At 39.3% G+C, this 16,642-nt stretch overlaps 2 protein-coding genes across 7 annotated transcripts in view; both read right to left on the bottom strand.

Moving 5' to 3' along the window:
* LOC131679883 (uncharacterized) overlaps nt 1–856 on the bottom strand; it is an 87,366-nt gene extending 86,510 nt beyond the window's left edge. Inside the window, exon 1 of the mRNA XM_058960634.1 lies at nt 727–856. Within this exon, the coding sequence (XP_058816617.1) occupies nt 727–856 (130 nt within the window). The remainder of the gene's footprint in view (nt 1–726) is intronic.
* A 6,467-nt stretch (nt 857–7,323) lies between these two features.
* The window catches only part of LOC131682068 (nucleolar protein 4-like), a 51,392-nt gene continuing 42,073 nt past the window's right edge, over nt 7,324–16,642 (bottom strand). For 5 of the 6 annotated variants that reach the window (XM_058963252.1, XM_058963256.1, XM_058963255.1 and 2 more), the window contains exons 7-8: nt 8,117–8,295; nt 7,324–8,026 (exon numbers count right to left, since the gene is read on the bottom strand). In XM_058963252.1, the coding sequence (XP_058819235.1) occupies nt 7,866–8,026; nt 8,117–8,295 (340 nt within the window). In that variant the 3' untranslated portion in view covers nt 7,324–7,865. The remainder of the gene's footprint in view (nt 8,027–8,116; nt 8,296–16,642) is intronic. The other variant, XM_058963254.1, reaches the window with a different exon arrangement.

Below are 16,642 nucleotides of genomic sequence, written 5' to 3'. Positions count from 1 at the left end.
TTATATCCAACAGCGTGCTAACCATGCTATCGTAGTCAGCGTTTTTAAAATCGTTTACGATAGAGCTTGAGACGTCTTCAAAATTCACCCTTAGGTTACCAGCGAGTACAAGATGTAGCGGGGGATGATGACGAACATGTTGGCTTGAAGGAGTCGGAGCAGTGCAGCAATAAAAAGCAATGTCCCGGGCACTTACAAAGTAAAGGTCCAATGTACATCCATTCTCATTGATGACATTATTAATTTGCCGAAGAGTTGCGCTGTTTTAGTTGTCCAAGACATAACTTGCATTGTTGATGAGCGCAGATTTTTCGATATTCAATCGTAGAAATCCATTACTTGCCTGGCACCACGTCATGTTGTCAAGTTGAAGTAGCCCAGTATAACAATCTCATCAGGCGGGTCAGCGATCGAGGTGATGAAAGAAACGCAGGAAATACGTACATCGATCAGGCTGTAATTACGAATTCTGTCAGGTGGAAAATACACGACACACAGGAACATATTGCGATCGGCAAGTTTCACTGCTAGCTACACTTACTCGGAGCTCGCCCACCGTTCATCGATGATCACTCGGGCTTTTACATCATGACGAACGACGATAAGTACACCACCACCTGATGTCTTGTGGCTGTTGAGGGCGGTGTGGTCGCAGCGGTATACATCGAATGTTGAACCAAACACCTGGTGACAGAGAGTACGGTTGTCGAGCCACGTTTGAGTTACGGCAATGACGTAATAACAGTAGCCCGTGGTGGCGAGCAAATAGCAAATCCGTTGATGAATTGATGAATTTCTGGTAATAAACCTCGATGCTATTGGATGACGGATCAGGTTCAGCAGAGAGCGAAGCCATGTTGCCGTTTTGAGCGTGTTGGATGATCCTTTCTTTAATCCAACGAACAGTATTGGAATGGCTTAAGGTCGCTATGGTGGGGGATGCGAGGCATTCCGAATCAACTGCGTCACTCCCTGGAATACAACGATCGCCGTTTTCGACAGAAATGGTTGACATCTGGTCACAAGATGTCGGAGTAAAAGGCAACTTACTGGAACCGAAGAATACATCAGCCCTTGAAGTGTTCGGATCAGACGTATACTTGCCATTTGTGGCGGGTTGGAAGACCCTTTCACCCATCCCACACACAGGATCGGGACAACTAATTATCGATGGGGGAATCAAGGGCTTCATAGTGCCAACTGCGGTGTGTTCCAGCATGCGTCGAAAGCCGATGGCGCGATGCGGAGAACAGGTACGGGATGGTAGTAGCTTACGGCGAGAGTCAGACGATGAGCTGGAAGCATGAATCAGTTTAACCGTTGTATCGTTTCAATTTGTATAATAATTGCCGAGAAAGCCAGGCTTTGAACACTCCTTCTTCACACACACATACAGGACCTGGACGACTGCTGAATGCTGGCTACTACGGCTTGACTGTAGCGGGGGAACCAATGGCTTCCATAATACCAACTGTGTTGCGTCCCAGTATGCGATCAGCATCGACACTCCTTTAGTCAGAGGTTTAATGTTTTCGTGGTTTCTTGATTACTATACTATGAGTGAACTGAAGTCTTTGCATTATCGTAATACACTCCGTCAACATATATCAATACTAGTATCCCTTGTCTCAGCTGTCGTAACATCTAATTTGTCTGAAACGAAAACTGGGATTTCTTAGTTACGTATGCACGTTTCGACAAGAGGACGCACCGTCTAGAGCCACGATACACATCAACCTACCAGCTTCATTCCTGTTCATTATTACCGAATAGCTCCTGAACCAATAAAATAATGGTTAATTCATAAAGGCCAATTTTTTATACATTTTAACGACATTCAATTAGCTAGAGATTACTGGGTAGGGAAAGTTATGAAAATTAGAACCATAGTACTCAAGTGAGAGCAAGTATGTGAAGTAAACAAATCGGAAAACTAGAAGTGGCAGTGTCATTAGAACAGGCTTAATATCGTACGGGCTTAATCTATGTCTTCTGCTAATGAGGGTCGAGCTTAGGCAGCATAACTACGAATAACCCGAGTTCATTAGCATGTGTCCTGGGAATCCATCGGCAGCGATGGGTAGCCGCTGTAGACACAGCCATTGCCTTACACAATGCAGCAAATCCGCTACGACTGTAAGAACAGTAACAATTGTCTAATAAAAATCTATCCTGGCATTCGAAAGGCAAACAGAGATGAACTGCAGCAATCATCATTTGATTGATACTAATCGTCGATAGGTTTTCAGTGGTGATCTTGCCTGGCTTAATTTTTGCCGGTTGTCACGGTAAAGATGGACACGTCTATCTACACCAGGACACATGCTAATGAACTCGGGTGATTCGTAGTTATGCTGCCTAAGCTCGACCCTCATCAGCAGAAGACAAAGATTAAGCCCGTACGATATTAAGCCTTTTCTAATGATACTGCCACTTGTAGTTTTCCGATCTGTTTACTTCACATCCTTGCTCTCACTACTATGCCTTAGTACTATGGCTCTAATTTTCATAACTTTCCCTACCCAGTAATCTCTAGCTAATTGAATGTCGTTAAAATGTAAAAAAGAAAATGTGATTAACATAGTCGAAATAAAAAAGGGAAAAAGGATAAAGGCCAATTATATACGAACAAATCTGTTAGGTGTGATAAGACTTAAGGCTTGACGTAAGGTCAAGCCCGAGCGCCATGCAAAATCTGCCAAACTCTTGAGTTTCTTGAGAGTAAATTCTATCGTCTCGACGGTATCAGCGAAACCTTGGTTTAGAGGAATGGACGTCACGACTTCATTCATGTGATGTTTCGGTTCATGTCTCTGACGTATTGGGCTCGCGATTAGCAGTATATATACTTGTGGCGACGGTTATCACGATATCGAATATATTGTCTGGACATGCACCGACTATTGTTCAGCCAGATGTCAGCTGTTTGATTCCCATCGGGCCCGAGAAAGATCACCCAATTTCCCGGTTTGAGATGTACTGGAAAACAGCTATTTATCCCTCGTACACAGCTTCCTAAAACCATCAATATGCAGATTAAACTGCCCCTTTATTTTTATTATCACTTATAGAAGTGCCCTCTTCCGCCCGTACCATACACCAACGATGGTTTGATGAGACTTCAAGGCGATACGAAACCCTCTGTCGACTGGGATTACAAACACGGAACCTACAAAACATAAACATCACATGTGTACTCGTGTTACCGATCCATATCAGAGTTGTACTACGAAATCAATCGATGGAACTCCTGTCGGTTCAACTAGGACCACCCGGCACCCCAGTACATGATGGTGGGGATGAAGACCGTCCAAGTCTGTAACTCATGCCGTTGATCTCCCAATGCCGGAAACTGAAAGTTAATATGTTACTGGCTGGCAGACGGCCTTTGAAAAGCTCCTAGTTCTCGATCAAGCCAAGGGGTGGACTCTAATGGTCTGTTCTCTCGTTACCTCGATCGTGAAAGCACTTTTCGACCTATTTTTCTCCACTATTGAGAAAATTTTGTAAAACCACATTTCCGTGTTAGGGCACAAAACCTAAAACTGAATTAGTTATGGATCTTGCGGGATGTCGCGTAGGACTAGGGGTTTGCTCAGAAACACACTAATCTGTCACACACTGTCATTACGTTAATGTCGGATTCTGATGAGACGAAGTCGAAACGCAGATTACATAATGAAGGGGGTGCAAGGGTTTCACCGTAAAAAAATCAGTTCTTTGTCAAATTTTTTTTAAAAAGATGGGTAAAGCGAATTGATTGAAACTTTTGTACATAATACTAAATCATTTCAATAACATTCTGTGATTTTCTCATGCAAAAACACCCACAAGCGACTTGGCGATGAAACTTTTTGTGGAACGTCTCAGGAAAAACACGGTTTGCTGTGTTAACTGCCATTCAAAAACTACTTGACCAAATTATTTCAAACTTTGCATACACATTCTATGTAAAAAATGCCTAACTCCTACGTTGAGTTTTTGAGATAATTTTTAAATTAAGCGGGTTTTTTACTAATAAAATGGCGGAATCGCTGTTTTTCAAAAAAAATTTCGACATTTTATGAGTAAAAAGTGACCAACTCGCTTCACCCATCTTTCTAAAAAAATTGACAAAGAACTGATTTTTTTGACGGCGGAACCCTTACCCTTAATTTAGTTATAGGTTTTGTACTCTTAGCGCGCAAATGAGGCTTTAAACAATTTTCATCTTAGTGGAGAAGAAATAGTTTTTGCCTAAATTTTTGTCCATTAAGGAGAAATATAGCATAATTCGTTTTTTTATTGGTTTGCGTGGAGAGAAGGGGTCTTTTCTCGCTTACAGATACTTCCTTCACTGATTACATGAATATTTACTTTAGGTTTGCCATTTAATGTAATTTACGTAGTTTTAATGTTATTTCGACGTTATCACGACGGTTCCGATCGATTGCGTGGTAAACGATGTTGCCTATTAGCAAGCTCTGTCTGTTGGACTAGGGATATCCATGGACTGTTTTAAACCATTAGCGATCTTTTGGGAAAATTGGACGATGCGCTTCGCGAGTTTTCACGATTTATTGTTACGAGAAATGTCGTATTTACATGCCTATTTCATATAAGTACTGCAAGACGAAACCTACACAGTGGTGTATTACACTATAGATTTATCGGAAATATACCTGTAACTTTTCGGGCTCTTGAAAATTCGTGCATTTTTCGTACACCAATAACGGAATGTGAAAAGAATAGTGTCTTAGAAATTATTTGTAAAACATCGGTCGGTCCCTGACAAGGTATGTTTACAGAAAGTGGAAGAAGCTAGAAGTTCTTGACCTCAAAAACACGATCCAGGCAGCTGACAAATAGGATTACCGTGAAAGGAGTTCATCTGCAATAGAGTGAGAGCAATCTAATTTATTTTGTAATTGTCTAACAGCATGGTTTTGCATTTTACCTATAGTTTTGTATTAGGTTCTTAACTGATACTGTCACCTCAGTTTGTCGCCAGTTCACTAATACTGTTTGCATGGACTTATAGAATTTTTGTGCACGACCCTATTCGCTCTAAGAAGATCGAAAAGAAATCCAGGTCCTTGTAAACTGTACTAGCCGAACTGTCAAAGGTAAACATTTGAGAATTGTTTTGATATACGTCTGTTCTGATTGGAAAACCGGAATCACCAGTCGTTCTTCTAGTGTGAGCCTCTTTTTATGGCATTCTGCGAAGCTTTCTTTTAATTTTCGTTCCCCACAAAAGAATTTAGTTTACCTAATGTTTCAATTGTGGATTCTCGTTGTTTCGGAGCATGTGTTGTTGTATCGATTAAATTATAGAATTGGCAACATTCGAGTAAAAGTGACGTCTAGTCCATTACATTGCTGGCAGTAACGCAAAAATGTGTTGCCAACATTAGTTTTTTGCTTTATTTTTCATTTCAGAGTTTGAGAGCAAGTAAAGGCGCTTTGTCCTAGGCTTATTAGCCAGGGAAAGGTATAAATACCTCTGTCCCACCCCAAAGGACCAAAGGAGTGACATTAACCTTCTTAGCCAAGTCACTCCCAACGATTTATTATATCCCCTTTAAACTGAAACGGTCGGTATGGTTGTCCTCGTTTCTTCCTCCTTCAAGATTCAAAACAATTCGTTAATTAAATTATTCATTGAATGAATAATTTAATTACTGTCTAATTTTGAAACATCTACAAACCCAACTCTGCACAGTAGGCCTGGCCGCTTTAATATTTGTGACATATGAAAATATGCTTCAAATATTAATGTTGACAAGAAAAACACTTCAGAATAACTGCAGTGTTTTCCAGGATGCTTTTCAATACTGGCTGTGTAAGGGTTTGTATAGAGTAGAATAGAATAGAATCCGAAATATACCTGTAACTTTTCGAACATGCTACGAAATGTGCACATTTACTGTGTCATTATACAATATTCTCTCACAAAAGATCAATTTATTGGACAAAACGTTTCTCGCTATAAAGGAATACAAAACAGTTTCGTAAGCTGATGATTGGAATAATAATTCTGCAGTCTTCAACCCATGAATCGTTAGCCAAAAATATCCTGATCGATTCAGATTTGCTTTTGTTGTTCCTCCTTAGCTCAGGTTAGCCCAACAAACCCGAAACCATTGCGAACCTACAGAGTAACCAGTACTGACGAAGTTCACGACAGCAAACAAGTGGCCAAACTGGTTTTCGCTGTTAGTCACAAGAAGGCCTAATTCTATGGGTTGCAATTTTTCGTTAGTTTTGCGCCGAGACCCGTGGCTCGTGCTGTTTCTACGCTCTTTTACTTCTGACGTAAGTAGCTAGCGGTTCCGTTTTCAATGCGTTTCAAAGCTGCAGTACGCATAACCCGAAAGCTCGCTCAATCGGTAATGAGCGTGAATCGGTTAAAAGAGAGAGTGAGTTACCCTTGTATGTTTGGTTTTTAAGGCAAACCGTGTTTTGAGACGAGCTTAACAAAGTTCTCGCGGTTTTTGTAAGATAGAAAGCAGCATAAGACCTCCGCCGAAGGTAGTGTGTCGGCATTTGCGTTCAATTTAAAACTTTTGATTTCAATTTATGTCGATGACGAGAGCTGCGAGAATGAGTAAACTTATATATGCATTCTGTACTTTCAAACTTCGTTTTACATATTGTCAAAAACGTTGGATTCATGTGAACATGGCTATACAAATGATTCGCAGTTGATTAAACTAGTTAACAGTGGAAAGCAAGCTTACAAAGCTTCTGGGCGCTTTTCGGTTTGAGCATGCTTTTTATGGCTTTTAAAAGGTACACACAAAACCAGTTTTGGCTAATCTTATTGAGTATTCTGTATGGTTGAATAAAAAATATGACTATATAGTTATTAGTGGTACATTGTTTGTCTTTTAACTCAGCATTAGGAACATTGACTGCTATTTAGGGTTTCAGCGTGAAGAAAAAAACACTTTTTTAGAACTCTGGGTGTAGCGAAAACGCGGTGTTTACTGGCACTCAGAAACTACTTCCGATTTATTTCAAACTTTGTATACACATTCTATATAAAAAAAAAACCTTACCTCTACGTTGAGTTTTCCAGTTATTTTTTCGATTAAGGGGGTATTTTACTCATAAAATGGCGTTTTGAAATGTGCGCTCTGTGTGCCCGAGATACATGCGTGGCAGATTTCAAATTTTTGAATTGGTCCAAAATTTCGAGTGGGTATTTACCACTCAATTATTTTAGAGTGGGTAGTACCACCCATACTACCCACGAGTGGAAAAAATCCAACTAATTTATTAGTCATTAAATTCACAAAATAGGATGTGATCAATTCATCAAGTGACAATAAACATGTGTTTGCTAAGATAACCGTGGTAATTTATTTAAGGTTTTTTGCAAATTACTCAATAGATAAAATTTATTCTGAGGTTCCTTCCTGTTTATTACAATCGTTTTCTTCTAGTAAGTTGGTAAATTACGCCGACAATCGTAACAGAGTAGTCGTTCTTTTACAATAGCAATTCGTCCGTAAGGAAACGTACACCCTTTTTCTCTTGCTCTTGTCCTCTTTACTGGGATCATCGTATCTATGTTGTTTTTATTTAAAAAATAAATATAATTTCTTTGTAGTTCTATATCACCCTGTGTTTTGTATTTTTTCGCCAGTTTTCAAAAATTTCAATTTCTAACTTTGTTTTTATTTAACACTTTATACACGTAACTTAAAATTCATTGCGACACTTATTTCCGTTAAGTTTTGAATTTGTCTCGTCTGAACTATGACCGTACAGGTAGTTTTTGGTATCTCCAAATGAGTAACTTCTTTTCTCTTCTGCTTATTTTTATGATAATAATAATAATAATGAAACTTAATGTGTAGTTCATGGATGTCTCATATTTATTGCTGTTGTAGTAAGAGATTCTCCAGCTCGTCCGCACTTCGCATCAAGAAGGCCGCACTCTCCCGGTAGCCAGTAACCAGCTGCTTGACGGCGGTAATTTCCGCACTGTTTAGTTTATGCGCCAGAATGGGTCGCTTCATCGACAGATCGGTGGGAGCTGCAAATGGATAAAATGATATTATTCAAGTTGATAAGAAGGACTATTTGTAAGCAAAAGTGTAGTTCCACAATTGATGGAAACGCTTACCAGTACCAGTAGCGGACATCGTGGTAGTCGTGCTGTTGGAACTGCTAACCGAGTTCATAAAGTTCTGATAGTGTTGCGATCGGTTGGGGAAGCCGGTGTTGTAGTCGTGAAAGTTGGAAATGGTCGGTACCGTTGTCGGTATGGTAGGCGTGGAACTTGCGCTGGCACTTGGAATGTTTCTGGAAGTAGAGATTAGGTGTTGGGTTGGTGAATAAGTACATTTTCAAATCTTATGATAATTTCGTGAATCTTTCAAAGATCTGGTGATTTTTTTGCTAATTAAGGATAAGGAAGGACTTTTAACTTGATGAGCCAAAGTGTTTCCCAGTTCGAAATGAATCATTACACGTCGGTGAACGCAAAGCTTTTATATCATAATCACGAAAGCACGGGTGCTCCGAATCATGACAGAATGTATTTTAGACTTTTATATAGGCTACTCAATCATGCGTCATTTCCCCGTCGCACGCGCATCTTCCTCGATTGCACACAACCAGTGAGTGCGGAGTCTGATCCGAAGTGAACGACCTCTTCCAGGTTCTTTGTTAACCTTCCGGAAGTCGCGCTAGTGCACTGAGTGCACGCTGCTCTGAAAATCTAACGAAATCGTCTTAGCGTACCAGCGGCTGCTCTTTCAGTGGGCCATTTGCGCGACTTCCGGAGGGTTAAGCATACACACCAAAAAAAAATCTGAATTACATAAAATAAAATTACACCCTTTAACATTTTAAACAAACGCCACATGTGGAGTAAAGTTACGTGACTCGCAAAATTCAACGACATGTGAAACTAAAATCAAATGTTAAACCACAGACTAACAGATATAACACTATTAGGAAATTCCCACAAAAAACATCGATCCGGCAATTTTCCCAGAACACTAGCTCCACCTTTTATTCACAGTCCCAAGCACTCATTTGCTGATAAGTTATCCCTCAGGTTTGGGAACAATTTTTCCCTAGTAGTCTATCCCCCATCTGCTTGTTCATATGTCAGTGGCGCCATAATTTCAAATGTGGCCACAGTCCCAACTACAAATATCTTTAAAATGACCGTTAAAGCGGGCGAAGCATTGTTTTCGAGTGTTATGTCTGTTAGTCTGTGGTTAAACTACATAAGTCATTTTTGATGCTCGTATTTGTCAGGAAACGTAAAATTACACGATTTTTTCTGGGTGTGTCACCTTATTTTTACTACTGACACTCGCACGATATCAGAATGTTTGTATAATTGGTACAGCTCGGAGATCATGAGTTTGCACTAGAGCCACAAAAAAAAATGTCCTCCATTGGGCCACCCCGCTCCTAGTCCCACCAGGAATGTCTGATCGAAATTCGAGCCAAATCGGGCAATTCTAGCTACAGGACCAACGTGTTCGAAATTTGCATAGGTTTTTTGACAATTTACTTAGATAATTACATCGCTATGTGGCACTAGACGCATTAGTTTATCACTGCAAGGTAATTTTGCTGCCTACAACTTTGTCGAAGATGCTGATTGATATCCAACTTTCTTAAGTGAAGTTATTATGCTTTGTCTGAGTCTGTGATGTCTAAGTCAGTTTTGCAAGGGGCCTCTCAGCACATGGTAGATAATCAGTACTCGATTCCCAGGATCGCTATTTTTTGCGAAATTCTTTGAGTCATCTTTTAACTAAAAAATATAGTTCTACATTTCTCTTCCTAGAGGACGTCAATACTCCTCAACGGAAAGAGATGGAAATCGGGTGTCTTCTACAAAATTGTAGTACAAGTTCTTTCCAGTAATTCTTGTGAACATGTCCATAATATATCTCTATTCCTTCAAAAGTTGGGGCCCTCTCTGCGGTGAAATACGCATTGATAATTTTGTAGTAAAATGATAACTCATCTGGAATCAGGAATCAGAATAAATTGGCTCAAATGGCACGTTCCCCGTACATAGTGAAGAATAATAGAGATATATGCACGAGAAAATGATAAAATCTATATATATATATATATATATATATATATATATATATATATATATATATATATATATATATATATATATATATATATATATATATATATATATATATATATATATATATATATATATATATATATATATATATATATATATATATATATATATATATATATATATATATATATATATATATATATATATATATATATATATATATATATATATATATATAAATATAAAAGTCAAAGTTTGTATGTATATGATTTATAGACTCCCAAACGGCTTAACCGATTTCCGTAAAAATTTGCACACATTAGGTATTTGGTATGGGGCGTGTTTGTGTGCTATTAGTTGAAGATTATCTGTCCGCCAGATGGCGCTTTGGAACAAATTGTGTTTTCCTCCTATTTCGCAGAGTGTCGCAGCAACGCGCGATGGGTATTAGCTAGTCTATATATATAAAAGTCAAAGTTTGTATGTATATGATTTATAGACTCCGAAACCGCTTAACCGATTTCCGTAAAAAATTACATACAGTAGGCATTTGTTATGGAGCGTGTTTGTGTGCTATTGGTTAGGGATTATCTTACCACCAGATGGCGCTACAGAACAAATTGTGTTTTCCTACTATTACGTTGAAAGTCGCAGCAACGCGCGATGGGTATTAGCTAGTATCTATATAAAAGTCAATGTTTGTATGTATATGATTTATGGACTCCCAAACGGCTTAACCGATTGCCGTAAAAATTTGTACATAGTAGGCGTTTGTTATGGAACGTGTTTGTGAGCTATTGGTAGGCGATTATCTGCCCGCCAGATGGCGCTAGGAAAAAAATTGCGTCTTCCTCCTATTTCCACTAGTATATATATATATATATATATATATATATATATATATATATATATATATATATATATATATATATATATATATATATATATATATATATATATATATATATATATATATATATATATATATATATATATATATATATATATATATATATATATATATATATATATATATATATATATATATATATATATATATAAGAGGTACAAATTGTAATTTTCTGATTGTTACTTCAAAAGTTATAGCATTTAATATATTTTTCCACATTTTCCCATAGCATTAATTTCAAAAATTTCAAGCGAAGTGGGCGGGGGTCTAGAATTGTCCAAATGATGTGAAATTTGGCATCTGAGCTTACTTTGACATTTGTCACAATATGAGACGGGGGCCTTTGAGAATTCAAAAAAAAAATTTTTTTGCAATGCCCTAATGTCAAAGTAATGGGATACAATATGCTAGAGCGAGACCCCATGTTTCAGTCCGTGAATACATGGGGACAGTAGCGCTTTGCTCCCTCTAGTAGTTATAATTTCTTTTATTTTCATTAAACTGTTTACACAGGTTTTTCGGAAAAGTTTGTTCTATCTTATATGTCTGTTCTCTGTGATAATGCTCACCACTATTTCTTATGATCGTTCCCTTTTTCCTGTAAATTTTGTTTATTTTAGCTTTTGTGAACGATTCTGTTGGTCTAGTTAGGTGTAAAAATATTGATTCATATTTCTGTATAAATAACGTAGGGATTAGTTAGGTCACCGTTCTTCTTTTGCTGTTAAATTGGTGCTGGTTATGCTGCAAGGGCGATGACAGCTATGCACCGAGGCGGTTTGTCGAGTTTGTTTTGGTGGAGTGTTAAAAGCGGCTATCGAAAAACAAAGAGAGTGACGAACCTTGGCGATTAACAGACGTCCGTAACCATTTTTTGTGGAACAGTTTTTCGCCCCTAGAGAAAAGCTTCAGAGCGCGCGGGCGATGGCAAGATAATACCATCGGAAAGTTCCAGCCCGTGGTTCGGGCCCACGTAAGTAATATGTTGATTCGCCACAAGGGGATAGCAAATCGCTAAGGAGTGCTCTCGCTTCCCCGGCTAAACGTCAAGGAATCGACCATTTTCACTGTGGAGGATCAGTCGAACGAGCCTAGCTCTCCTTCACAGTTAACCGCAAAGGAGATCGAAACACGGACCACACAGGTTCCCCCCTGGGAAGAGCACTGCGGTGACTCCCGGGATCGCTCGCCGCAAGCGATCCCGGAAGTCACCGCAGTGTTGATCCGGCGATAATTCGCCATCGTAGCTAGGGGGTTTCAACAAATGAGTCTTGCCCACCTCCCTAGCTAAGAGAAAAGAACCGCTGCCGGAGCAGTGAACGAAACGACGAAGGTGAACGCGGCCGTTAGCATCCCGGCCGGTCGGAAGGAACCGCCCGCCCACCTAACTACAACAGCATCCAATGACAGCAGTGTTTGACAGCAGAGAAGCGTGACGGTGGGAGAATAAACGGTAAAAGTTAAATTTATTTATTTGTTTGTTTCCTTTTTGTTTACATATAAAAATCCGAAATTCTTGTAGAGGCACCTAGGCCGCCCTGACAGAAGGGTTCGCCGGGCAATCAGAACCCGAGTAGTGGGCAAACCGCAACAAAGTTGTAGATAATAAAATTATCTTTCTTACTTTCATTTGCAGTAATAAACTGATACACACAGTGCAGCCTAGCGGTGAAAAACTAACTAAGTGCACTTTCTCCATGTAAATTGTCGCAAAATCCCATAAAAAATTTCGAACGCGTTGGTCCGGTGGCTAAACTTGTCAGATTTGGCTCAAATTTAGAACAAATATTTTTGGTGGGACTGGAAATCGACTCAGGGGTGAGCCGATTGAGTTTTCAAAAATTCGTATTTTTTCTGGGCAAACTAGTCTGCACCAATCTCCATTTTCCATTGGGTCGTCGAGTATTGAACGTAGAGTTTTTTCTCAAACACACCGAATACTCGTTAGTGTGCCTCATTTAACCGTTGTGTGTCCGACGCGGTACCCGGGTACCTTTTTAAGTTTCAATTAATGAAATTCCTATGTTTTATCCATAGCTGGAAATTGAAACTTTGTGACATCTTAGAACTTCACTAAGTCAAGCTTTTGGGTTAATAATGTTGTTGGTATAGTAAGGGTGGGAGTGAGGAGGGGCTCCTGAATTTTTTTACTACGTAACAGGCCGACGTGGGTACCCGGGTACCCACAAAACTAAAATGCCCATAACTAAGGTAATATCCAACCGATTTCGATACTTTTGGCCGATTCAGGAACTCATCCACTTTTGGACTTGGTAAAAATGAGTCGGGTTACTTCATTCGGTTCCCGGGAATCCGGGTTTCCGGAAGCAGGTTCCTGTGCAGGGGTACTATTTGCGAACTTCTATGGAATACTAGCAATATGGGTATCAAAATTCTTGGAATTGCATCAGTAGGCTGTATCTCGTGGTTTTGGAACCATTTGGTGATTTGACCCCGGAACGGACATTCCGGAGCAGGTTCCCGTGGGGCCGTGAGTGGCCATTCCATTCCAATTCCATTTTTCAAATTGCCATAGAGACCCTAATAATAAAAAACAGACTTCCGAGACAATTTGAAGAGTTTTGATACTCATATTGCTAGTACATTATTAAAATTTACGAATCATATCCTAGTACTGGAATATTACTCCGGAAGATTCGAATTACCGAAAACCAGATCCATTATTCCGGTTCTATTGTACAGAATCAAAAAGTGGACGAGTTCCTGAATCCAAAACATCTAAAAGTGTCCAAATCGGTTAAAGGAAGCCATAGTTATGAGCATTTTAATTTGTGGGTACCCGGGTACCCTCGTTGGCCTGTTAAAGGTGTTTTTTTTGTTGGACACATAACTGTTAACGCCTCACAGCCGTATAGAGCATCAGAGAGTATCTATTGTCTATTGAAAACGGGACTTTGGCCGACTACACAAACTGTAGAAAGTCGGATGTCTCTGCCTGGGCTATGTTAACCCATGTAGCGTCATACGAATTAGCTTAATTAGTTTTGTTAAAAATTCATGTTCGATGGCGAATGACCCACAGAGGTTAAAGCCACAAATAAACAACAACAACAACAACAACAATTCATGTTCATGCATCATTTGCCATAGTTTCAATCGGGAGTTCAATCTCGAACTCGAAAGAGTACCTTATGGGCGGCATTGAGAGTTATTATGCCTCGATAGTTATTACACTCAAGTTTATAGTTCATCTTGTAAATAGGGCACGTGTACCCATGCAATCAGTACAGAGGCATTTTTCCACCCAGATTATCCTGGTCATGTTGTGGATTTCTGCGTACAGTCGGTGGCTCCAGAGTTTCAGTAGTTAGAAGTTGGCGAAGACCTTACCGGTTTTCAGCTCTCGAATAGCCTTTCACACTTTGCCTAGCGTGTGTGTTCTTCATTCCCAGTCTTCATTATGTTTATATGAATTTCAGTGATTTCTTATAACAAAACACTATTTCTGTTTACTTATAGATAAAGAGCTAAGGTATTTCCGACGACTTGTCAAGGTTTTCGAAGTCCTAAGAACATTTCAACAGCACTACACTATATCGTCAAGAGATTCGAGCGTTTTCAGATGGGAAACACCATTCCAAGCGAGGAAGGGAATTCAAACTTCGTGCAGGGACCAAAGAAAATTACCCACAATAAGGATCGCTTTCTGGCATCTTCTCAGGATCATTCCAATAGCTGTGGTTAGACTGATACATACATAGACCGAAAAAGAAGACTGAAATGACGGAGGAATCAGTAAAGAGTTCGGAAAATAGGTACCACTTACACAGCAGGCAATAAGTAACACCAAAGGTTAGTGACGTACAGTGAAAGTGCTACATGTGACATCCAAATTGTCCGGCTTGGGAGAAATCCTAAATGAAACCAGTCGAAGCAGTGATAGATAGTGCACTCACAACACCCCTGCGCCGGAGAAAGGAGGACAAAAAAAATGCTCAGATATTTAATTTTGTATGTATCTCAGATAACTGTCAAAAGGCACAGTAGAATAAAAAAAAGGAGATGTAAAACCTGTGCAAAGGATGGGTCATAAATTGTGCCCTAGCTACAGTGCGATCACTAAGGCTATAAGAATAGGGATTATTCTAGAGAACTATCCCAACAGATATTTGAATATAGAAAAGACTAGATTAGGAGAAGACCTTTGAATTGAACATTCCCATAACCTGGAAAAAAGAGGTGTTAGATTTGACTCTTTGCTCCGGTAGTATAACGCATGAGTTGGCAAACTGACTTGTGCCAAATGAGCCAACCAATCGCCATTCTTTGATCATTAATATATCTTCTTTGATCGTTGAAAGTAGTCCTAAATATACGAACTAGGACCTCTACGAAGAGGGCTTCACTATCGGGTTCTATGTGTGCTTTCTAACATTGTCTTTGTGGGTATTTCCAACATTGAGGTTGATCGTGGATTCAACAAACTCAATTGCTGCAGTTCCATACGAAGTTCTGCTTCGGGTTGTGAATGCTTCTAGGCAGTGGAACTCCAAAATTGCTCGACTTAAGATTAGTAGCCGCAAGTGGAATTCAGTTCACCTATTCAGCATTCACCTTTTATGGATTCTGGTAATTCTGAAATTATTGCGGATAGTTGAAACGAGTTCCGCGGCTGGTTTTGTTTCCAAGAGTCAGTTCTACTATGGTCGATTAGTTGGATAAAACACAGAATTCGTTTTAGAGCAGCATTCTAACAAGCCAATTAAGGACGAAGCTTGCTAATTTGCGTTCAATTTTTTTTTCTTTGGAAGCTAAAATCAAAAAATATTGAAGCATATGGTGCATCTTTCCAAGCTCATTTGTGGCATAAGCAAATGCTTGTCAAATTATCTTATACAATTTCCACCTGCTTATTGGTTAATAAATACTTCACAATGAACTGAATTTGAACCTTTTTTATGCATATCTACCTGTGCCATCAAACTAGTACTTTCGGCTTGGGCAAGACAACTAAATGACTGGCAAGTCAAGAAATTGGGGGTGGGCGTAGTGTAGTTGGTAAATCGATTGCCATGTACGCAGCGCACCTGGGTTCGAGTCCCGATCCCGCACATAGGGTTAGAAATTTTTCATAAGAAATTTTTCTAACCCGAAGAGGCGAATGACCTTAAGGTTAAAACCTCTATAATCAAAATAAAAAAGTCAAGAAATTCATACATCCATATCAAAGTACATCTAAACAAGGTCCTAGCATGCGTCAAATTTTTTAGTGGTAGTGAACAGAGACAGCCTATAAAACGTAGTGTTGATGACGTAGACACTACCATTCGCCGAAGTAACTGTAACACATACGAGCACAAAGGCAGTTTTCATTTTCACGTTTCCTATATAAGGACAACGATACAACGAGAGCCAAAATACTTATGGATCTAAAACGAAAAGAATTGCGTATAATTACAGGTTTATTTGCGGGACATTGTCCTGCTAGAAAGAATCAGAAATCATATTACATTGTCTCAAATGGCACGTTCCCCGTATGTAGTCGGGGATTTCTGCCTTGCCGTGTGTTTTCATCATTTCCTGAGCGGAAGGAAAGGAGAAGGAAGTGAGGGGAAGTAGAATTAGAAGGGTGTGAAAAATAACAGGACAAAAAACAGCAGGTAAATCAATGTATAAGAAACTTTAGTATGTCTCTGAGTTTCAGTTGT

The sequence above is a fragment of the Topomyia yanbarensis genome, chromosome 2 (assembly GCF_030247195.1).
Source record: "Topomyia yanbarensis strain Yona2022 chromosome 2, ASM3024719v1, whole genome shotgun sequence".
Lineage (NCBI taxonomy): Eukaryota > Metazoa > Arthropoda > Insecta > Diptera > Culicidae > Topomyia > Topomyia yanbarensis.
The sequence above is the reverse complement of the archived record's forward strand: the minus strand, read 5'-3'. Positions and strand labels throughout refer to the sequence as shown.